Source organism: Dipodomys ordii, unplaced genomic scaffold, assembly GCF_000151885.1.
Source record: "Dipodomys ordii isolate 6190 unplaced genomic scaffold, Dord_2.0 Scaffold45, whole genome shotgun sequence".
Taxonomy (NCBI): Eukaryota; Metazoa; Chordata; class Mammalia; order Rodentia; family Heteromyidae; genus Dipodomys; species Dipodomys ordii.
Genome location: NW_012267261.1, coordinates 10,330,610 through 10,354,672, shown reverse-complemented (window position 1 = coordinate 10,354,672; position 24,063 = coordinate 10,330,610). Strand labels below are relative to the sequence as shown.

The 24,063-nt window shown below is 43.0% G+C and overlaps 1 protein-coding gene across 1 annotated transcript in view; it reads right to left on the bottom strand.

Moving 5' to 3' along the window:
• Positions 1-22,456, bottom strand: part of Mylk (myosin light chain kinase) — a 195,090-nt gene extending 172,634 nt beyond the window's left edge. Inside the window, exons 1-3 of the mRNA XM_013019424.1 lie at positions 22,418-22,456; positions 16,779-16,856; positions 6,561-6,728 (exon numbers count right to left, since the gene is read on the bottom strand). Coding sequence (XP_012874878.1) covers positions 6,561-6,725 — 165 coding nt within the window. The 5' untranslated portion in view covers positions 6,726-6,728; positions 16,779-16,856; positions 22,418-22,456. The remainder of the gene's footprint in view (positions 1-6,560; positions 6,729-16,778; positions 16,857-22,417) is intronic.
• Positions 22,457-24,063: the final 1,607 nt, after the last annotated feature.

Genomic DNA, 24,063 nt, shown 5'->3' with positions numbered 1-24,063 from the left:
GTACATTTCTTATCAAACATTGTAGCCTCCTCCTTTGTTTCCCCTTCCCATCCCTTCTCATCCTCCCCCTGCCCCCACCCAATTCTCCCCCTCTTATTTACTAACTTTTTTTTTGTGGTACTGGTATGGAAACCAGGGCCCCACAAATGCTAAGTATGTGCTCTGCTACTTAAGCCACACTCTTGGCCCTTCTCTTTATATTTTGTTTTTGAGATAGGATCACCCTAAATTTGTCAGAGCTAACATCAAACTCAGGAGTCTTTGGTCTCTTTCTCCAAGTAGGCATGATTACAGTCATGTGCAAATACCTAGTCCTATCTGTTTTATCTTGTCTTCTTTCCTTCCTTCCTTCCTTCCTTCCTTCCTTCCTTCCTTCCTTCCTTCCTTTTTCCTTCCTTCCTTCTCTTCTCTTCTCATCTTTCTTCATTTTAAAAGTTTTGGTAGATTTCATTGTATTATATTCATAAATATACTTTAATTTTATAATATTCACCATATCCTACCTGCTAGTCTCCCTCCCCCAGTCTTCCTTTGGCCTTATTTTTATTTTCAATTGATACAAAAATATAAAAATGACACCTATTATTGTGAGTATGATGTAATGTTTTAACACATGTATACACATGTGATCTAGAAGCAGGTTAAACAGTTTTCCCCTCAAACACTATAATCATTTTTTTCTTTCTTCCATTCTGTTTTAAATTCAACTATTTGAAATTAGTCCACATCTTCTACACATGATTATAAAGGGCAGATTCAGCATTGCTTTCCCCCTTCTATGACCACTAAGACCGTGCTCAGATGCAGTGTTGATCATTTCTTTATGGTGAAACTTTCAAACTCCTTTCTTTTAGCCTTTTGAAAGATGCACAATATTATTGTTTTCTGGTCACCATGCTGTGCAATAGCATCTTAGACCTCCACACTCTTGCCTCACTATAACTTAATACCTACTGGTCAAGCTTTCCCTGTCTCTTTCTGGGAACCACCATTCTACTTTCCATTTCCATTTTTCTATTTCTTGAAGGACAAAGTTATGGCATTTAGTGAGTGCCATAGAAATGAGGGAGATTTTCACACTGCTTCCTCCTGCCAGTCCGGTTTTGATATTGGACATTTATGGCAATATCACAAACTCAAATGCCTACAAAACCTGAGCAGGAAACTCCAGAATAGTCTAGATAAGAATCATTTTGAAGCTGTTCCTGCCCATCTTCTCTTATCCCACTATAACTTTAGACATGGAAAAGAAAACAACAAAACCATAATGGGCATGCAACATTTGGTCTTTCTGTTGGGAGGTGTCTGTATTAGGAGGCAGCTGGAAATGGTGGAGGTTAATTACTAACCATTGTATAACTCAACTTTGCCTTGAATAGTCCCCAACCCACTTTTGCTTACAGATAGGGTCTCACATTTAAGCCCAAGCCACCCTGGATTGTGGTCCTCCTATTTATGCTTCCTGCAGAGCCTTCAAAACAGCTGATTGCCACCATACTAAACTTTTAATTGGTTGAGATGAGTTCATGCAAACTTTTCTGCCTAGAACCATAATCCTCCCAATCTCTGGTCTCTGACTCTTAGATTGCTGGAATTAGAGGAATGAGCCACAGCATCCAGTTATTTTATTTTTAATTAGTCTTATTTTAAAGTTAAATAATTACTGTAGCTATTGCTATCTTATTCAACAATACAACACTAGATCTTGAACTCACTCGTTAAGGAAAAACAGTAACCGACAGTATTAGAAATTGATACGATAAAAATAAGCCCTACACGCCAAGTATTATAGAAATTTAGGGGGCTGGGAAGGTGGCTCAGGGGTAGAGCGCTTGCCTTGCATGAGGCCCTGGGTTCGATTCCTCAGCACCACATAAGCAAAAAGAAAAATGCCAGAAGTGGCTCTGGCTCAAGTGGTGGAGTGCTAGCCTTGAGCTGAAGAGCTGAGGGACAGCGCCCAGGCCCAGAGTTCAGGCCCCACGACTGGATCCCACCCCCCTGCAAAAAAAGAAATTTAGGAGGCAGATGAGGGTTAGTATTAGATCCGAGAGCTATATCTATCTGTTAATGTGAGAAGAGAATGACAAATGATGCTAAGGGAAGAGAATAAATTCAAGGTCAGTGTTTATACACTTGTGCCTACCACTTGAGCCACAGCACCATTTTGGTGGTTAATTGGAGATAAAAGTCTCAGTGGGGTGCCGGTGGCTCACGCCTGTAATCCTACCTACTCAGGAGGGTGAGATCTGAAGATTATGGTTCAAAGCCAGCCTGAGCAGGAAGGTCCATGAGACTCATCTCCAATTAACCACCAGAAAACTGGAACTGGTGCTGTGGCTCAAGTGGTAGAGCGCTAGCCTTGAGCTGAAGAGCTAAGGGACAGTGCCCAGGCCCAGAGTTCAAGGCCCATGACCACCACCACCAACAAAAAAAAATAGCTTATCATCTTTATAATGAAGTTATAGGCAGAGGGATAAGTGAGTAATACATTTTAAAGTCCATGATAGTCAAACCTGTCCTGTGGCTATTACTCATGACTGACCTTATGTGATTATAAGGGTCTCCACATGCCATAACCATGGCTTTTCTGTACTCTAATAAAATACTTTAAAAGAACATCCCTAGGGAAAGTAGTCTAAAGGAAGTAAAACTTATATCAATGGAAGGGAGAGGAGAAGGAAGTGCATGTTGGTATGGACACAGCCTGAGGAAAGGAAAAGAGCTGTGAGTGGGAAGGACTGAGCAGTGAAGGGACACAGGGGATGGGGGCTGTAGAAGATGCCCCTGGCCAAGTCTCCATGGATGGCTGCAAGTGGCTGGAGTGTTAGACACCACCCCACCTGGTTTTCCTCAAGGAGGCAAATGTATGTATGGGGCACCGATCACTTGACAGGCATTGTGTTATTTTCTTTCTTTTCCCTGTTATATTTATTTATTTAAATATATATTTGTATTTTCTTTAGGTAATTGTATAACTGAGTTGCCTTTTAACAGAGCAGTTTATGAATACAGTGCCTCTTGATCAAAGTCACTCCTTTTAATATTCTCAGTCACCACTTCCACCCCATTCATTCCTTTATTTTTCTTAATTTTTAGGCTATATATTGAATTTTTGCCATTAAACAAAGCAATTTATGTATACAATGCATCTTGATCTGTGTCATCCATCAGATAGAATAACACTGAATCATTTGTAAGAAAATGGGAAGACTTGGAGAGGATTATGTTAAGTGAAATAAGCCAGACCCAGAGAAACACAGGTTGCATTGCTTCACTCATTAGTGGAAACTAGAATGTGCCTATAAATCTAGAAGTAAGCATAAGCACACTGTGTGGCACCCAAACAGTTATAAATGTATTAACTAAAGTATAATAGAAGCCAGGCACCAGTGGCTCACGCCTGTAATTCTAGTTACTTGAGGTGAGATCTGAGGTCCAAAGCCAGACTGGACAGAAAAATCCTTATGATACTCTTATCTCCAATTAACCATTCAAAACCCAGAAGTGGAGCTGTGGCTCAAAGTGGTAGATTGCTAGCCTTGAGCAAAAGAGCTCAGGGACAGCACCCAGGCCCTGAGTTCAAGCCCACAACCAACCAACTAACTAACAAATGAACTAACTAGCTAAATAAATAAATAAAGTATAATAGAATTTATAGAGAACATAAATAGTGTTATTTTCTTTCACTTGACAGGCTTTGTGTTATTTCTTCCTTCCTTCCTTCCTTCTGTCTGCCTGCCTGCCTCTGCCTTTCTTTCTTTCTTTCTTTCTTTCTTTCTTTCTTTCTTTCTTTCTTTCTTTCTTTCTTTCTTTCTTTCTTTCTTTCTTTCTCTCTCTCTCTTTTTCTTTCTCTCTCTTTCACTCTTTCTTTCTTTCTTTCCTTTCTTTCTTTCTTTCTTTCTTTCTCTCTCCGTCTCTGTCTGTCTCTCTCTTTCTCTCCCTCTCTCTTCCTTTTCTCTCTTTCTGTGCCAGTACTAGTGCTTGAACTCAGAGGGCCTGGGTTCTGTCCTTGAGCTTGTTTGCTCAAGGCCATCATTCTACTACTTCAGTTACACCTTCACTTCTGGCATTTTTGGTGGATAATTTGAGATGAGAGGCTTAAAGACTTTCCTGCCCAAGCTGTCTTCAATTTGCCATCCTCAGATCTTAGCCTCGAGTAAGCTAGGATTACAGGTGTGACCCACCATTTCAGGACTTGTGTTATTCTAGTGACTTCTCAGCACCTGAGTGGACAATAGATCCCCCACAAACAACAGTTGTCCCTTGATCACAGCACTCAGATCTGGCAATGACTTGTCATGAGAAAATGCTTTCATCAGCCTTTGAAGTGAGCTCAGGGCATACCTGAGTATAACTAGTACTTCCTGCTGACAGCCCAGACCACTCAGAAAACCACCACCAGGACAGGAATGTCTCCAGTTGCACTTCATTTCTGGTATCAACACAACAAGCTTTCTTAGTCTGGGATGATTGAGGTGACTCTTCCCTGAAATAAGTGTCTCTCTATGTTCTTGACTACAATGACAGTGCATGCTTCTCCTCCGAAGTTAGTTGGTCACCATCTGAAGTGGAAAGCACTTCCTTCTGTGTACACTCTACACCAGCATGCTGCTGGGTGGTGTTCTGGGCTATTCTGGGTCAGATGGGAAAGAGTAAAGAACCCTGCAGTCAGACTCATAAGGAATACATAGTCAACTGTTGCATCAGTATAAGCCAAATGAAATGCTCACATAGATCATGCTCTATTGCAGTTAACATGCAGTTAAGATTGCTACAGTTTAGATCTACAAAGGCTCATGTGTTGAAGACTAGTCCCTAGTTTATGGCTGTTCTCCTGAACTCTACCTTGTGAATAGCTAGTATTATAGTATTATAGGAATGGGCCCCCTGTGCTTGGCCTTAAGTGTTTATTTTTAAATTTGTGTCGTTCAGCATTTATAAGTATTCACAAAGTTGTGTAACCATCATAACTAACTAATCTCAAAACAGTTTCATCATCTCAGAAAGAAACCTTGTGCCCACTGGCAGTCACTTCCCATCCCACCCCAGCCTCTTCTGTACTTTCTGTTGATTGTCAGATATTTCCATTCTGGATACTTCGTATAAATGGAATTATGCACACTAGTTTTTTTTTTTAATGACTGGCTTCCTCCACTAGCGTAATGTTTTCAAGATTTATTCATATTCAAACATAAATCAGCCCTTCATTCCTTTTTTTTTTTTTAGGGTCTGGTTGTGGGGCCTGAACTCTGGGCCTGGGTGCTGTCCCTCAGCTCTTCAGCTCAAGGCTAGTGCTCTATCACTTGAGCCACAGCGCCACTTCCAGCTTTTTTCTTCTTGCTTATGTGGTGCTGGGGAATCGAACCCAGGGCCTCATGCATGCAAGGCAAATGCTCTACCACTGAGCCACCTTCCCAGCCCCTTCATTCCTTTTTATGATCATCTTAGCCACACATAAACATCCAGGGATTTTTTTTCTGTCACTTTTACCCTGTTTGCTGTAGAGGTGAGAGGTATGGGAACCAAATTCAGGGCAAGGAGTCTGTATGCTAGTAGAACCCCCAAATACTCCCAATATCCCCCGCTATTTTAGGTAAAAGAAGCAAGGTGCAAAGCTGTCAGGTCATATCCATTAACAAATGGTCCTAATGGATAAGCATGCCTAGCATACAATTCAGAGCAGCCTTAGCCCACTTTCAAGGAAGAAGCCCCAGCCCACTCTCTAGATGACCAGATGACCCAACCTTGCCTCACACAAAGCTAAGGCCCGGTGTCATCTGAGAAGTGCCATCTGCTGGGCCCTGTCCTACCGTGAGCTGCGGGAGCCTACTCTTAAATTATCAAGAGAAACTTATGAATTCCTCTCCCTTCAATCACCTTTCGTTATTGCTCACATCAAAGCCTTCTAGCTTTTAAAGCATTTCCTGCGATAGATACCCTGTGACTAATCCCAGGACAATTATTACTCTCTGATGTCTCCTGTATCACCATGTCAAGTTCATTCAATGTCAGGTTGCTAGCTGCAAAATATCTGATATTCCTAGAGTCCATGCCTCCCATTTCATACAAAGTACATCAGAATTGTCATGCATACCTGCAGAAGAATAAATTGAGGCCTTGGAAGGGCAAGAGACCAAGATTTGTTGGCAAGAGGTGACAGAACTGAGGTAAGGAGCTCTGGGTGGACATACATGGTAAACTAGCTGAATTGAACACTCCTTCCCAGAGAAAACAAGAGAAAAACTACAGCCAGCTCTCAATTGTCCAGATTTTGGAGTTTATATTTATACCCACCAAGCCTCGCCTTCTATAATTAGGTGAATTGTATCCAGACACAACCTATATCAACAGCAAAATACCTCTAAATGGTCAACTTGGTCCTCTCCATTCCAGAGTTCTTCAACACAAAGCTCATCATAAACTTAGAAATACAGAAAACACTTAATATATAGGAAGGTCCAAAAGAGAAGCAGGCCTTCTACCATGTTTAGAGTGTCAAGTATAAGGTTCAAGAAAGAGTGATAGCCCCTCCCAGCCTGTCACCCAACCATACTTCTTACCCTCCCTTCAAACTTGGCGGTGGCTCCTTCTTTGACACAGAGGTTCCGAGGGGGCAGAATGAAAGCAGGTGCCTCAGTCAGGGGCAAGGAGTTGACCCTCGAGGGATCCACACTGAGGGAGGTTTTGGACACATGTGAGGAGGCAACCAACTTCACGTCCCCCATGGCCTGCAAAAGGAAGGAAGAGAGGTGGATCAGATCTAACAAATACAAGCACCATCTTCTCTGCCAGTGTCTACTTGCCCAAGCTGGTGGATGGGATGGTCTGAAGGGGTGCAGGTGTCCAGTTAGATAAGTGTCCTCTCTGTGGCTTCTACAAACAGCTACCAGGTGAGGGAGAGCCTGTCCCAGACAGGCCCTGACCCTTTCTTCTTGGCGAGGGACACAAGGAGGGAAATGGCATGGCTCAGAGGTTTCACAACAGGAATCATGTGTAATAGTCATGGACCCTTCAGAATGGACTTGTGGCAGAGAGTCAAACTGCTTTCCTTGAACTGCAAGAGTTCATAGAAACAGAAGAAGGGGAGCTGAGCCCCAAGAACAGAAGGAACATGGGAAAAAGCTGTGAGTGAGGACATGAATGCTATCACAATAAAGAAATGTTGGCTGGAGGCATAGCTCAGTGGTAGAGTGGTAGAGTGGGAGGCTCTGAGTTCAAACCTCACTTCCACCTAAGGGGGGGGAGATGATAAATGTTTAAGGTGATGGGTATACTGTCGTGATCTGATCATGACATAATATATACAGGTGTAAAACCATCAAATTGCATCCTGTAAATATGTACAATCATATGTCAATCTAAAGTAAAATAATAAAGCCTTTTCAACAAATGGTACTAGGAAAACTGGATATCCACATGCAGAAACTGACACTGGATCCCTGTCAATCACCTTGTGCCAGTATCAATTTTAGAATAGATCAAAGACCTCAGTGTAACACCTGAAACCACTAACTATTACAGGAAAAAAATAGTAAATATATTAAGAATCTTCTGCACAGGCAGGAACTTTCTGAGTAAGGATGCAGTAGCACAGAAAATCAAAGAAAGAATTGATAAATGGGATTGGATAGAACTAAAGTTTCTGCAAGGCAAAGGACATAGTTAACAAGCTAAAAACACCACCTACAGAATGGGAGATCTTTGCTGGCTATACATCAAAGGCTTAATATCTAGAATATACATCAAGCTTAAGAAAATTAACTCTTAAAATCAACAACCCAATTAACAATGGGCAAATGAGCTAAGAAGATACTTCTCATAATTCTTTTCGCATACTTTTTCTTAAAGAGAGGAAGCCTTTAAGAACTCTGGTTTAAAATATTTCAACATATGGGTGTATGACTGTCCCCTTTGCTGACATCTTAACAGTTTTCTGTATCTTTGATAATAAACCCTACACTCAGACTATTTATGCTTAAATCTGTGGCTGAATTCTTTAGTGTTGACTTCAAAAGTGACCTTCAAAATCTGAGTTCTTGATTGCAATGAACAGAACCAGATTCTAGCTCTCATAAATGAAGAATGGATTTCTTGAAAGATGGTGGGAGTTGAGGAAGGAGTTAATGAGCCAAAATCCATAGAACATGATAGAGAAGCATTTTGAGAAAATAGGCTGCAGTTGATAAGCTAGGCAGCCAGACTCCAGTCAAGGTCATTGAATTCCTGGTAAATCACCTAGAATACATCCTAAGTATTCCAGTTCCAGGTTCCAAGACTAAGTGCAAGCCCTCACAAGCTGGAACATTCCAGGCTGGGAACCAGTCCACACCTCATGAAATCCCTGACACAGGACAGACATAGGACAAACAATGTCTGAACAGAAGAGACAAAAGACTCCATCTCAACTCATTTTCTTTGGATATTGGTCATCCTTAAGCTCCATGTTCTAAGTCTGAAAAGCTGACATGAAAGAAAAAGGTACCTGGGCATATAAGACGTTTGTTTAAATTTAATATCTAAGAAATGTAAGATAGGACTTGACTTTTGAAGTACAAGCTAAAGTAACAAAGTGGCTGGGTTTGTTTGGAACAGGGTACATCCCCTACATTCTCTTTCACTGATAAGGTATTGGCTTCACAAACAGAATTACTTTCCAGATGATAAGATGTGGGCAGCTGTAAAAGCAAACACTTAGGTCCCATTTACTATACCTGGAGAACTGTACTAAGCACTTCAGACATGATAAACAGCCTGTTTTTGCCTCATATACTATGCAAATGACAATTTATGCAACTGATAATCTCATCAACCATAGTCTAAAGACTAGCATGTGAGATGAAGAAATTTACCTAAGCATACACAGTAGGGAGCAGAACTGGCATCTGAACCAAAGGCCTCCTGCCTCCTGCAAGTGGGCTACTCAGAAGGGTTTCTGATGGCATAACAAGATAGAGATGAAAGGGGTTGAATTTGTAAACATGTACGGAGTTACATGTAAAATTAGGTTTTTCTATATATAAAAACTTAGCAAGCTGGGCACCAGTGGCTCATGCCTGTAATCCTTGTTCCTCAAGGATGAGATCTAAGGATCATGGTTCAAAGCCAGCCTGGGCAGCAAAAGTCTGTGAGACTCTTACCTCCAGTAAACCACCAGAAAACTGGAAGTGGTGCTGTGGCTCAAGTGTTAGAGTACTTTATTTAAGCTGAAGGGTTGAGGGACAGCACCCAGGCCCAGAGTTCAAGCCCCACAACCAAAACAAGCAAACAAAACAACAACAACAAAAAAAACTTACCAGCCAGGCACAGGTGGGTCACACCCGTAATCTTAGCTACTCAGGAGGCTAAGATCTGAGGATCATGGTTCAAAGCTAGCTTGAGCAGGAAATTCTGTGAGACTCTTTATCTCCAATAAACCACCGGAAAACCAGAAGTGGTGTTGTGGCTCTAGTGGTAGAGTGCTAGCCTTGAGCTGAAGAGCTGAGGGACAGTGCCAGAGTTCAAGCGCCACAACTAACAACAACGACAAAAAACCCACAAACAACAACAACAAAAAAAAAAACTTTACCATCAACATCAAAGATGGATTATAATCTAGGATAAAATATTTGAAATAAAAACAAGGACTAGCCAGATGCAGTAGTTCACACCTGTAACACTAACTACCTTGGAGTCAAAGATGAGGGATTGAGGTCCAAGGCCAGTTCAGACAAAAACAAGTTTGTGAGATTCCATCTCGTCCAATGCCTGAGTGCAGTGCTGCTCACCTGTTATCTCCAGAAACAAGGGGAAGCACAAGTGAGAGGATTGCAACCCCGGCCAGCTTGAATAAAGCAAGAGCCTTCCTCAGAAATGAGGCTGAACTGGGCATTAGTGGCCTAACTTGATTTTTAAAAAACACACCAAAAAAAAAAAAAAACCAAGGCTGGTGTTGTGCTAGAATGCCACCTTAGCAAGTGCAAGACCCTGAATTTAAACATGAAATAAATAGAAGGTAAAAAGGCACTGAAGGAGTGGCTTAAATGGTAGGGTATCTGACTTGCCAGCTCAAGTCCCTGAGTTTAATTCCTAGTAACAAACCTCACTGCAATAAATAAATTAATTAAACAATTTCTTAAAAAACATCAAAGGACAAGAATAGTTTGCCCTAGAATTGGCTCAAAGGACATGACTAGCACAATCCACTAAAGACACACAAAGAACCAGAAAACAAATGAACATTATCCAATCACCATAATAATCCAAGAGTGCACATGGATGTGTCAGATGGATGTGTGAAAGAGAAAGACATCATTCAGTGCTGTTGAGCCACGGTTGGCATGGGCTTACTCACAGATATACACATTGGTACACTCTTCCTGGAAGGGAATTTGGCAAAAAGATTCTGGGGGAAAAGTCTCATTTTTTTTCTCCTAGTAATTCTACATTCTTTTCCCAAGAATGTAATTCTTTTCCCAAGAATGTACAATTACATTCTTTTAGAATTTTATTTTTTAGGACTCTAAATTGATTTAAAATTTTCTTAGGGGGAAAAAACATTCTTGGGAAAGAATAAAAGAGGCAGCCCCAAAAGAATACTAAGTGAACCTGGGTACTGGTGGCTAATCTGGTGGTTGGGTACTAGCCAAGCTGAGATCTGAGGATCGTGGCTCAAAACCAACTCAGGCAGGAAAATCTGTGAGACTCTTATCTTCAATTAACCAGCAAAAATCTGGAAGTGGAGCTATGCTCAAGTGGTAGAGCACTAGCCTTGAGCAAAAATGCTCAGGGACAGTGCCTAGGCCCTGAGTTCAAACCCCAGAACCAGAGTACACACGTACACATACACCCACACATACACACACCACACACACTCGCAGATACCACACCACATCACACACACACACACACACAAACAAAACAAAAAACCAAAAACATTGCATTATTTATAGCAAAAGCTAGACTTAAAAAAAATCTTGTTAAATAGCCAGCAGTGAAAACCAGTCACTCACAGTGGAATATCAGGCCAGTATGTGAGTGAATATTTACAAGGAACATACTGAAATGAATTTAATTCTATAGAAATCTTAAATTCAGCTGGATGCCGGTGGCTCATGCCTGTAATCCTAGCTACTCAGGAGGCTGAGATCTGAGGATCACAGTTCAAAGCCAGCCTGGGCAAGGAAAATCCGTGGGACTCTTATCTCCAATAAACCACTAGGAAACCGGAAGTGGTGCTGTGGCTCAAGCAGTAGAGCGCTAGCCTTGAGCTGAAGAGCTGAGGGACAGTACCCAGGCCCAAAGTTCAAGCCCAGGACCAACCAAAAAAAAGGAAATCTTAAATTAAGAAGCACCACAATAGAGGAATTTCAAACATATAGAAAAATGAAATGAATAATCACCACCTAGATTCAACAATTTACCTTTTGTCTTTTTTTTCCTTTTTCTGTATTTTTTTCTTTTTTTTGGCACTGGTCCTGGTACTTGAACTCAGAGCCTGAGAGCTTGCACTCTACCACTTGAGCCACAGTTCCACTTTTGGCTGTTTTGGTGGTTAACTAGAGATAAGAATCTCATGTGGGGGCTGGGAAGGTGGCTCAGTGGTAGAGCGCTTGCCTTGCATGCCTAACACCCGGCATTCCATTCTTCAGCACCATATAAGCAAAAAGAAAAAAGCCAGAAGTGGAGCTGTGGCTCAAGTGGTAGAGCGCTAGCCTTGAGCTGAAGAGTTAAGGGACAGCGCCCAGGCCCAGAGTTCAGGCCCCGTTACTGGACCCCCCCCCAAAAAAAAATCTCATGTGGGCTGGGAAGGTAGCTCAGTGAGAGAACTTGCTTTGCATGTCTGAGGTCCTGGGTTCTATTCCTCAGCACCACATAAGCAAAAAGAAAAAAGCCAAAGTGGCACTGTGGCTCAAGTGGTAGAGTGCTAGCCTTGAGCTGAAGAGCTGAGGGACAGCATCCAGGCCCAGAGTTCAGGCCCCACGACCGGACCCCACCCCCAGAAAAGAAAGAATTTCATGGACTTTCCTGCTGGGTTTGGCTTTGAAGTAGGATGCTTAGATCTCAGCCTCCTGAGTAGCTAGGACTACAGGTGTGAACCACTGACAACATCCAGCCAGTTTGTCACATTCATATTGTGCTTTCAATGTGCTTGTAGAATCATTTCAAAATAGACATATGATGTTTTAAGCTGGCATGATAGTTGCACATACTTGTGGTATAGTGTGATATCTCAATACTTATATACAACATGTAACTGTCAAACCAGAATAATTTTCATTTCTGGCTCCTTATGTATTTTTCACTTATATCAGAAACTTTTAATTTTTTTAAAATAAAATATAATAAGTTGTTGCAAACCTACAAGCACTGCGTGTCTATAGAACTTACTCCTGTATTGCTCTATTTTGGAACCTGCTATGGCTTGCATCTGGGATGCTCCTGGAGTCTCCCAAAGTAGGAGACCAGGCCTAGTGGGAGGAAGTGAGGTCACTGGGGGTAGTGTTCTTGAAGGGGATATTGGGACCCTATCCCCTCTTCTTTCTTGGTTTCCTGATAGCCATGAGGTTAGTAACTTCCATACATTTCCCACAATATCCTCTACTTCCCACAAGCCTAAAAGAAACAGAGCCAGCTAATTAAAACCTCTGAAACCATGAGTCAAGATAAACTTTTCCTGTTTTTCTTTTGTTTATTGTTTTGTTTGGTGCTGGTCCTGGTCCTTGAACTCAGGGCCTGGATGCTGTCTCTGGGCATTTTTTTGTTCTAGGCTAATACTCTACCAATTGAGCCACTTCCAGCTTTTCTGGTGGTGCATTGGAGACAAGAGTCTCACAGACTTCCCTGCTAGGATTACAGGTGTGAGCTACATCCAGAAAACCTTTCCTTCTTTGAGTTGATTTTTCTCCGGTATTTTGTCACAACTACAACATGCTGACTAACACAGTACTTGTTATCTAGCTTCTCTCTATGTCCCCTCTCAGTCTTAAAGTATAGTTGCTACTATTCTACTCTGGCTTCCCATGAAATCAATGTCTTTAGCTACCACACTGAGTGAGAGCATGTGGTATTTGTCATTCTGTGCTTGACTATTTTATTTAGCATAGTATCCTTCATCCATGTTGTCACAATGAACATGATTCTTTTTCCTTTTTTTAGGTGAAAGTCAATACTAGGATTGGAACCCAGGGCTTTGTCTTGCTTGGTAGGTGTTCTACTCTTGAGCCATGCTCCCAGCCATTTTTTGGTTTTAGTTATTTTTCAGATAAAGTCTCATGCTTTTTGGCCAGAGCTGAGCTTACTGCAAAAATCTTATTTTTCCTATGCCATGTATGCATCTGTGACCATAATCATGAGCCCAACTTGTTTGTTGAGAAGTCTCACTAGCTTTTTGCCCTGGTTTGTCTCAAACTTAAATCCTCTTGATCTCTGCCTCCTGAGTAGCTGGGATTTTAAGTATTCGCCCTTTTTATAGGTCATAATTAATAGTTCACTATTATATATATATATCTTACATATACATACATTTATATGTAATATTTTTCTAACTAGTCATTTATCACTAGCAACCCAGATAATTCCATTATTGTGAATTATGCTGTGGGATTCTTTTTGTTTGTTTTGGTGCCAGTCCCGAGTCTTAAACTCAGGGCCTAGGCACTATCCTTGTGCTTTTTGCTCAGGGCTAGCACTTTACCACTTGAATCACAGCTCTGCTTTTGGCTTTTTTGGTAGTTAATTGGAGACATGAGTCACACGGACTTTCTTGCCCAGTTTGGCTTTGAACTGTGATTTTCAGATCTCAGCTTCCCCAAACTAGGATTATAGGTGTGAGCTGTGGGATTTTTTTCACTTTTTTTTAATTGTGAAAATACTGTACAGATGGGTTATAATTACATGAGTAAGCTAGGGATTTTTTTAACACTGGTCCTGGGGCTTGAACTCTGGGCCTTGGTGCTGTCCCTGAGCTCCTTTTGCTCAAGGCTAGTACTCTTCCACTTTAGCCACAGTATCACTTCCAACTTTTTCTGTGATTAATTGGAGATAAAGAGTTTCATGGACTTTGCTGCCTGGGCTAGCTTCAAATTGCAATTTTCAGATCTCAGCCTCCTGACTAGCTTAGGATTATAGGTGTGAGCCACCAGCGCCTGACTTTGCTGTGGGGTTTTTGTATCTTGCCTAGCTACCTAGGACCACACTCAGAGAGAGAGAGAGATGATACTTTCTTCTATCTTTTATATTCCAATCAGGAAAATGAAAATGACTCTTTGTGGAACCAGGGCTGAGATACAGGAGGAGCAGTTTATATAAGGCTCAGATTTTTATGACCCTGCCACAAATGCAGGGACACAGCAACTTTCCTGATGTGAGCTGGGTAAGTGATTTCCATTCTTAGCCTTAGTTTTCTGTCAAATGGGGTGGGAGAGAAGACTTGAATGGGAGCATAATGCCATAGACACTCACAAAAGGCCTCCAGTAAGTGGGAGATGGAGTGGCGGCCCTTTCACAAAGGGAAGCCATTTTCCCAAGGACAGATAAAAGCTGATGGGCCCCCTTATCTTCAGTTATGGGCACAGGAGGCAAAAGACAGAATTCCTGAAAGAGGTGGGAGGAGACCTGAGGGTGCTGGCAGCTTCAAGCAGTACTGCCCCATCTGATCTAATGGCACCATTCCATTATAAAGAGTAAGGGCCAACATGGTACTCTGCCCCATCTCACCCAACCTAACAATCCTGCAAGCACTTCTGACTCTCCCCTTCACAAAGGAAATTGGGAAGGCTCAGAAAGTCCAACATCACACAGCTCAGAAGTGAAAAACAAATCAATGTCAGATGCCAGTCCCACTATGTTGGAGGCTTTGAGACCCAAACAAGACATTTCTCCCTCTTCCCAGTGACCAAATATGCAATAGGCAGAGGCATGGGAGGTGCCGACAGGAAGAAGGGAAGGGGATATAGCTCCCTGTTATTGTTTAGATACAGTGTCCCTATAAAGTACACATGTTGAAGGTCTCCAGATGGTGAATCCAGTCATTGAGAGGTGATGCTACTCGTATCAATGGATGAAGCCACTGGTAAGTCTAGATGAGTGGGCTGTTAGGAAGCGGGCCTGGGTGGAAGGAGTAGGTCAGAGGGGTGTGCCTTTGAAGCTAACTTGTCCATAGTCTGTTTCTGCTCTCTGCTTCCTGGCCACTATAAGTTGAGCAGCCCAGCTCTACAAGACCCTTCTACCATGATGCTTTGCCTCACCATAGGCCCATAAACAATGAAGCAAGCCAACTACAGGGTGAAACTAGGAGCCAAAATAACTCCTTCCTGCGTTTAAATCATTTGTCTCAGTTATTTATACAATGATGAGAAATTGAATCTCATTCTCCATTTTCTGCTCTTAGGCCTGGGTTTAGAAGGTGAAGACCCCTCATTTCTTGGGGGTGGGGGTGAGGGGCTGGAAACCAAGTGTGGTGAGATGAGGCCTGAATGCTTTCTACAAATCATTATGATTCATAACATGCACCAATGTGGCTAGCAGATTCCATTCTTTCTTTGTGGGTGAATAATAGTCCATTATAATATACATACATATTATCTTTATACATTCATCCATCATTGACCACCTTGACCTGTTGAAGGCCAACCAAGACTCTAGGAACCCCTAGATGATTTCATCAATAGGGACCACAGCCATCTATCCTAGCAGGGGTCTGGCTTAAGGCTGAAGAGGCACAGGCAAGTCAAGGAAGCAAGGAAATAGTTTGTCCCTTGCTATGTGGTTCTCAAGAAGAACCAGAACCCAGTCCAAAGCTGGCCAGTCACACCAAGCAGCTCACTCACCTCCAGCCCATTGCCTCACCCATTGCAATCATCAGCATAAACAGATTCCAGCCACATTGCCAACTAATAGCTACTAGAATATGTGGGGGGAAATAAACGACAAAATAAATCAAGCCAAATCATTCTTTCTCTGTAAATCCTTCATTAAAGCCTGTTAACCATATTTCATTATTTTTAAGTAGAGAGGCTGCATGATGTCTATATTAATTTGATCATCAGAGAGCAATGCTCGGTGGCTGCAATCAATCCCATGAGCTGGGGGCTTCATACAATATCAGGTAAATCCAGATGGAAGGGCAGCATAAGAGAAAAATACTGGGGAAGGGATTGAAAGGGCAATCGTCCAACAGCTGAAAGCCCCTTACTAATGTTTGAGCCAAAGCCTATCTCCAAATAAAGTCTCCACAAATAACACAATTTATTATTCACTCAAAGCAGCACTGAATTAATGGGACTTTAATGTGATCAAAAGCACTTTAAATCATCTCTTGAACCCAGAAGAGGGCACTTTCAACTGTGGCCAAAGGCAGAACAACTCTGAGGCCAAAAAAATATGGGGCAACAAACAAAAAGTAAAAATTCAGGGTTCTGGTCATCCAGCAAGTTAAGTTTGGAGAAGCCAGTCACACCTTTCCTATTCAACATAAATACACTGAAACAAGTTTGCAGCGCATCCTGGAAAATCTTCCCCGAATGGAGGGGCTCCCAGGCAAGCCTGGCAGCCTGCCACAGACCCCCTGAAGAATACACATCATAGACCATAAAACCACCCATGTGTGAACACTCCAGGCAGTGACAGCCCCACTAGCCCTCCTTAATCCTCCCTGCAATGTGCTCAAATCCTGACAAATGCCCTAATCACTTCATAATCCTGGAGTGAGCCGCTCCTCCGTTGTGCCAGGCTGGCTTGCCAAGACCCACCAGGGCAAAGTGGAGCAGGGCCACCCAATGGTATGTGGGGACACACCTTACCGTGGCCTCCTTCCGACTGTGGCAGGACGTGAGGCAGCTGCGTGTCACTGCTGTGCTGCTGAGATTCCTGTCCAAGGTCTGGCAAGAATGGAGAGGAAAACTGAGTGCCACAGAGCCCAGGGCCAGACAGACAAAGTGAAGGGGCTTTGTTCTAACTCTGCTCGCAGATGTTGCAACTTGCCTTCTGCTGCCAAGCAGCCAACTTTGCTGGGAGATCTGTTGTTCTAATCCGCCCAGCTGGGGTGACCTTTGAAACCCCTGGCTGCCACTGCAGAGGCTCTCAGTGGAGTCCTGGAGAGCCAGGGGTGGAAGCTCACACAGGTTTTTACTTGCTCAGAGCTGCAGATTGCAATCTGAGCATGGAGCAAAGTAAGGACTGTGTCAGGCAGAGAGCTGAGCCCTCAAATGAGCTGGGCACACCCCCAACTCCACATCTGGTCTGGAATGCCACTCCAACCCCTTGGCACATCTGGCCTGGGATTAGCACCAGAGCTCACAAGACATTTGTCTCTTGAGACTCAGCTCTGTCTTCTTTCAACGGAAGAATCCTGGTTATGATCCCTAGAGGAAGAGGTAAGCCTGGGGAGCGGCCTGTGCTGTCATTCTAGGCAGGAATCAGGCTAAGATCTGAGCCAAACTGAGCCTACACCAGGCCGTTCCACCTAGAGAGCCCCAGGAATCCTCTTCAGGGCATTCTGCATGGTGATACACAGGCCAGATCCCATCCCCTAGCATGCAGAGTGTTCCCATAGTTCCCGGGGAATCACTTGTTCTAGGCAACCCACTCACCTAGGGACAAACTGTGAACATAAGCACCACTGTCATGTTAGATTCTTGAAGCAGTGTTCATGCGACTCTCCAGGTCAGTGGTTCTCAAGTGTTTTTGGTCTCAAGACCCTTTTATGCTCCAAAAGAGCTTTTGTTTATGAATTATTGCTATCCAAATTTAGTAGGCCAACCATGGTGGCTCAGGGAATTCCAGCTACTTAGAAGGCAGACATAGGAGGATTGTGGTATAAGATGAGCCTAGGCAAAATCATGAGACCCTATCTTAAAAACAAACTGACCCAGGGGCTGGGAAGTTGGCTCAGTGGTAGAGTGCTTGCCTTGCATGCCTGAGGCCCTGGGTTCTATTCCTCAGCACCACATAAGCAAAAAGAAAAAAGCCAGAAGTGGCGCTGTGGCTCAAGTGGTAGAGTGCTAGCCTTGAGCTGAAGAGCTGAGGGACAGCGCCCAGGCCCAGAGTTCAGGCCCCACAACTGGACCCCCCCCAAAAAAAAAAAACTGACCCAGGCACTTGTGGCCTAAAGCTACTCAGAAGGCTGAAATATGAGGAGTGTGGTTCAAAGCCAGCCCAGACAGTAAAGTCTGTGAGACTTTATCTCCAATTAATCACCAGAAAACCAAGAGTGGTGCTGTGGCTCAAAGTGGTAGAGGACTAGCCTTGAGCAAAAGAGCTCAGGGATAGTGCCCAGGCCCTGAATTCAAGCCCCAACTAAAAACAAAACAAACAACAACAAAAAAAAAACAGGAAATGGAAAGACTTGGAAAAAATTCTATTAAGTGAAGTAAGCCAGGCCCAAAGAAACGTAGGTTCCATGGTTTCCCTTATTTGCAATAACTAGTATATGTCTGAGACAAGCAGAAATAGTCAGATAAGTTGATGTTAAGCGAAATGAAACCCAAGATAAGGACTCAAGTGGTTTTTCTTTCTTGCTATTGTTTCTAACATGATGATTTCTTTGTTGCTTTGTATGTCCATCTCCCACGGTATAACTCCTGTTTTCACTGTATTTGATGTTGGTATAATTTGGGGAGGGGAGGGGAAGGAAAAAACAAACTGTTTAAATAGGGATACAGGTAGACCCATTGTAACAATAAGATGTACAAGACGTTATGTCGAAAAATGAACTTTACAACTTTGGTGCAAGGGGGGAGGAGGAGGAGGAGCCAGAGGCGGGGGGGGGGGGAAGGGGGGGAGATGGGAAGGGATGGGAAGGGGAAACAAAGGAGGAGGCAATGCTTGATAAGAAATACACTCATTACCTTGCTCATGTAATTGTAATCCCTCTGTACGGTATTTTCACAATTAAGATAAAAAGATTAAATGAAAGAGAAAAAAACAAAAACAAAAACCTAAGAGCCAAAGGACTAGAGGTATGTTCCAAGTGGAAGAGCACTTGCCTAGCAAACATGAGACCCTGAGTTTAAACCTTAGCACTACCAACAAATTAGTATATTAGAAACTGGAGTTGTGGCAAAAATGGTGGAGGGTCAGTTTGTCGAATACAGGGTTCTGAGTTCATACCTCTGTATAGATTTAAAAAAAAAAAAAAGCAGGGCGTCGGAGGCTCTTGCCTGTAATCCTAGCTACTCAGGAGGCTGAGATCTGAGGATGGTAGTTCAAAGCCAGCCCGAGCAGGAAAGTCTGTGAGACTCTTATCTCCAATAAACTACTAGAAAACCGGAAGTGGCTCTGTGACTCAAGTGGTAGACCGCTGGCCTTGAGCTGAAGAGCTGAGGGATAGTGCCCAAGCCCAGAGTTCAAGGCACTAGTGGTTCATGCCTGTAATCCTAGCTACTAAGGAGATCTGAGAATGATGGTTCAAAGCCAACCCAGGCAGTAAAGTCTATAAGACTCTTATCCCCAATTACCACCAGAAAGCTGGAAGTGGAGGTGTGCCTCAAAGTTGTAGAGTACTAGCTTTGAGCTTAAAAGCTTAGGACAATACACAGGCCCTGAGTTCAAGCCCCATGACCAATGCGGGGTGCGGGGGAGCCAGGGAGGGAATTTAGTAAGAAGTGCTGCTCAGTTCTGAATTATGGGTGTGTATTTGTGTGTGTGTTGCTGGGGTTGGAACCCAGAGCCTCATATATGCTTAAAAACCTGCCCTCTACTATTGAGCTGCAATCCAGCTTATATGTGTGGCTTAAAAGAAAACAGGTAGATTTTTCCTATCTGCTTCTGCATCTAGTCTATTGGGCCATCACAATACTTGTAGCTTCTGGGAAAGGCCACAGTACAGATAGATAATTAGAGATTTAAAAAAACACAACATACCAAAAATAGTTTTGAGTTCATTGGCCTTGTAAGTGTCTCAAGGACCAATACGTATTTTAAGAATCCATCTTTAGAGCTGGGATATGTAACTCAGTGACAAAGAGCTTGCCAGCAAGTGCAATGTCTTGGGTTTAATTCCCAGTACCAAAAAAGAAAAAAATACCAAAAAACCCTACAGTTTCTTTTTTAAAAGCCCAAACAGAAAAGTCTAGCTTTAGACTCCCTGTTAACATCTACTCTGACTCCTTAAAAGACAGCGGAGAGGAAAAAGTAGAGGTGAGAGGCTGTGTATAGCTGTAAAGGTCAGGGAGAAAGAGGGAAAATCAAGATCTAACTGGATTCTGTCTTTTCCTTCGAGAGAAGGTAGAACATTTGTCAGCAGAGAGAGGCACAGCTTGGGACCATACTGATGCTTGGCCAAGATTCTGGAAGGCCTTGCTTGTAAAGATGTCCCAACAGTCCATGGCTAACAGAAGTAGAAATTCATCAAAACCTGAGGCTGTTCACCCTGAGAAAATAAGGGAATTCAAACCTAGGTTCTCAGCTAGCATTTCTAATGGCAGGCAATGCAATTGAAAAGTCATTTTGAATTGGACAGAGCCAGGATCGAGGATTCAGAAGAAAACACAGAAGATGTGTCTCTGTCAAATGTGGTATGCCAAGCACATGGAGATTAAATATACTTCTGAGAATCAGATGTCAGTGTCTCTCCTGTCATCCTAGCTACTCAGGAGGCTGAACTTTGAGGATTATGGTACATAGCCAGCCCAAGAAGACATATCTGAGAGACTTATTTCTAACCAACAAAAAAGCTGGAAGTAGAACTGTGTCTCAAGTGGTAGAGCAGCAGCATTGGATGAAAAAGTGAAGTGAAAGCATGACAGCCTTGAGTTCAAGCACCAGCACCAGTACAAAATAAATTGTATGCATGCGCGCGCACACAAACACACATACACGCACGCGCGCGTGCGCGCACACACACACACACACATACAAACATTCCTGAGAGATCAGTACAATGGACCAAACCACAGAGAAAATGTAAGTAAAAAGCAATTTGGAAGGCTGGGAAGGTGGCTCAGTGGTAGAGTGCTTGTCTTGCATGCATGAGGCCCTGGGTTCGATTCCTCAGCACCACATAAGTAGAAAAAGCCAGAAGTGGCGCTGTGGCTCAAGTGGTAGGGCACTAGCCTTGAGTTGAAGAGCTTGAGGGACAACACCCAGGCCCAGAGTTCAGGCCCCATGACCAAGAAAAAAAAAAAAAAGCAAAATGGCTCCAGTTCTAAATAGCTGATGGAAAACACAATACAGAAGTCTGCCCCAATGTGAGAAGCTGGTCCCGTGTTCATCCTGTGCATCGAACCTGGCAATCTCATAATGGAGTGGTCATCGGATTAACATCTGTGTTCCAGTGGAATGTAAATTACCCCAGGCCACAGGGCTGTGTGTTCTGCTCACTACTATAGCTTCAATGCCTATAATACCGCAAACCCATATTGTAGTAAGCTCTCAATAAACACTTGTAGGTTTCAACTTGCAAACTGTGACTCAATTCAATTTTATTGTCTAGAAAAATCTCATGATCACTAAAGAGTACACAATGAAAGGAACAGGGAAACAGGTCATAAAGATAATGAATCTACCTCCCTGAGCCCTATTCTATTTGGTTCCAGACACAGGGTGCCGGTCCAAGCCCTAAACCTGGCATGTGTCTTTTCTACTCTTTGCTTCTCTCTCTTTATTTCCTTCCTTCCTTCCTTCCTTTCTTTCTTTCTTTCTTTCTTTCCTTCTTTCCTCCTTTCTCTCTTTCTCTCTCTCTTTCTTTCTTTCTTTCTTTCTTTCTTCCTTTCTTTCTTTCTTTCTTTCTTTCTTTCTTTCTTTCTTTCTTTCTTTCTTTCTTTCTTTCTTTCTTTCTTTCTTTCCTTCCTTCCTTCCTTCCTCTCATGAGGCTTGAACTCTGGGCCTGAGTGCTGTCCCTCAGCTCTTCAGGTCAAGGCAAGCACTCTACCACTTGAGCCACAGCACCACTTCCAGTTTTCTGGTGGTTTATTGGAGATAAGAGTTTCATTGACTTTCCTGCCTGGGCTGGCTTTGAACCATGATCCCCCGATCCCAGCCTCCTGAGTAGCTAGGATTACAGGTGTGAGCCACTGTCTCCCAGCAATCACTCAGATTTCCTGTCTGTGAAATAGGCATGTCATGTCACATCCTGGGCATCATCTCTAGGTTTTCTGATGGCATCCCCTGGCTACTTAGAGCTGCATTTTCAAGTAAACGTGTGTAAAGCCAGCTTACACTTGCCCCACACTTCTAAGTTCTTCTCCCAGTCACCAGACAGCTTCTCCCTGCCCACATCTTCCTGGGCCTTCACTCACAGAATATACATAGCAGAGTGGCTAGTATCCTAATGGCAGATGAGCTGCTCATGTCAGCAAGACTACATCAGCATATTAGCAAGCCATGATAGGAGAGATTGTCACTCTCCAGCGCAACGAGCGCCCGCATTTTTTACAGACAGGTATTTTTAAGTGGTCTTAAATATATACACAGACAAACAAACAAAATCAAATAAACATACCCACTGCACACACACACAGGATAAGTGTGGCCTGGTCTCCTGGAGCTGTTCTCTTCCTGCTGGGACTTCTGCTTAAGTTGGAATTTAATGACAAGAGGCTGAGAGAAAGTTTCAGCAATACAAGTCACATGTGAAAGAAACCAAACTAGAACCAGAAACTAAATCAGCCAAATGCACATTGTAGCCACAATCCCAAAGCGCATGCATCTCATTAGCACATATCACTGACTGCCTGCGGCATTCCGTGGGGACAAGTCTCCCAAGGAGGGGGACAGAACGCACTGTGTATGGGTGGGGCTACAGAGACGTGCACACTGATAAGAATGAGGACTGCAGCCAGCTAGGCAGAGCACAGCTCCCCCTAGAGCTCCTGGGCCAGGGGCAGTGCACACCCCGTCTGGCTCCACATGTGCACATAAACACAAGCCTTCTGTAGAGGCTGGACATATTTCGTTCCCAAATCCTACCCCATGCAACACAGCAAAGGGAAAGGAGTCAAGAGCCAGGCCAGCTTATAAAGACTTTCAAGCTTGGGGGATTCAAGATGTCAGTTTATAGTTGTTTTTGAATTCCTCCCTCCAAACAGTTGCTTTGCCCCCAAAGCTCAAGGCTGGCAAATAGTACCCCAGTTTCAATTGTTCCTTCCATACCTGATGAGTGTGGAGAGAAACAGCCTAGAGACACAGGTTGTTTTTAGTGGCTCTACATGCTAGAGGAGGAAAGGTGCTAATCCAGGTGGATTTTCAGGTGGGCTGCTTTAACTAGAGAGAGGTGATCACAGCAGCTGGGACACCAGCAATCCTGTTACAACAGTAACAATACACTCAAACCTAAAAAACAGACGGCTTCGATGGAACGATCACATCCAAGGCTTTGCTGAAAGTCTTGCATGCACTTGAACCCTGCCTCTGGCATGCTGCAGGATGACTTTGGGTGATTATATCTCTCTAAACCTCAATGTCTCATCTGTAAATCTATTTGACAGGGCATAGGATTAGAGGTAATCTCAAGTATCTAATATAATACTGATTCCCCCAAACACCCAATACATTCTAACTGTAATACACAAAATCATTTCTAACAATGCCTGACACTTATCAAGCATTCAAAAAATGGCAAACTACACTTGTCACAGTTGTGTGGTACATGAGTTTGGTTGACAGACTGCATATACCACCATCATCCCCTAAGATTCTAATGAAGCTGAAACATTCTTATCACCTAATAACCCTGTGTCCATCCTGATGTCCCAGTACAATGTGTTTCTCATGCAACTGTGCTGATGCTGATCTACACAAACCAACTGTGCTAACAGCTGTATAAAAGCATAGTGTTTACAATTGTGCTTAATATCTCGTGATCAATTGTAAATGGAGATGTCACTGGTTTGTGTGTATACTATACCTCTAATCATTATTTTGAGTATATTTCTACTTATACATAAAAGTTCACTCTAAAACAGTCTGCTGTGTCAGACCAACCTCAGCCTCACACATCTGTGTTCACCAAAAGTTCCAGTTCACTTAAATACTGCAGTCATCTCAAAAATGGATGATTCATTCCTGCCTTGAATTAACTAATCAGTTGCTTTTCACTGTTAGAGAATGTCTACCCCTGGAGCTATATACAGACCATAAAACCACTTG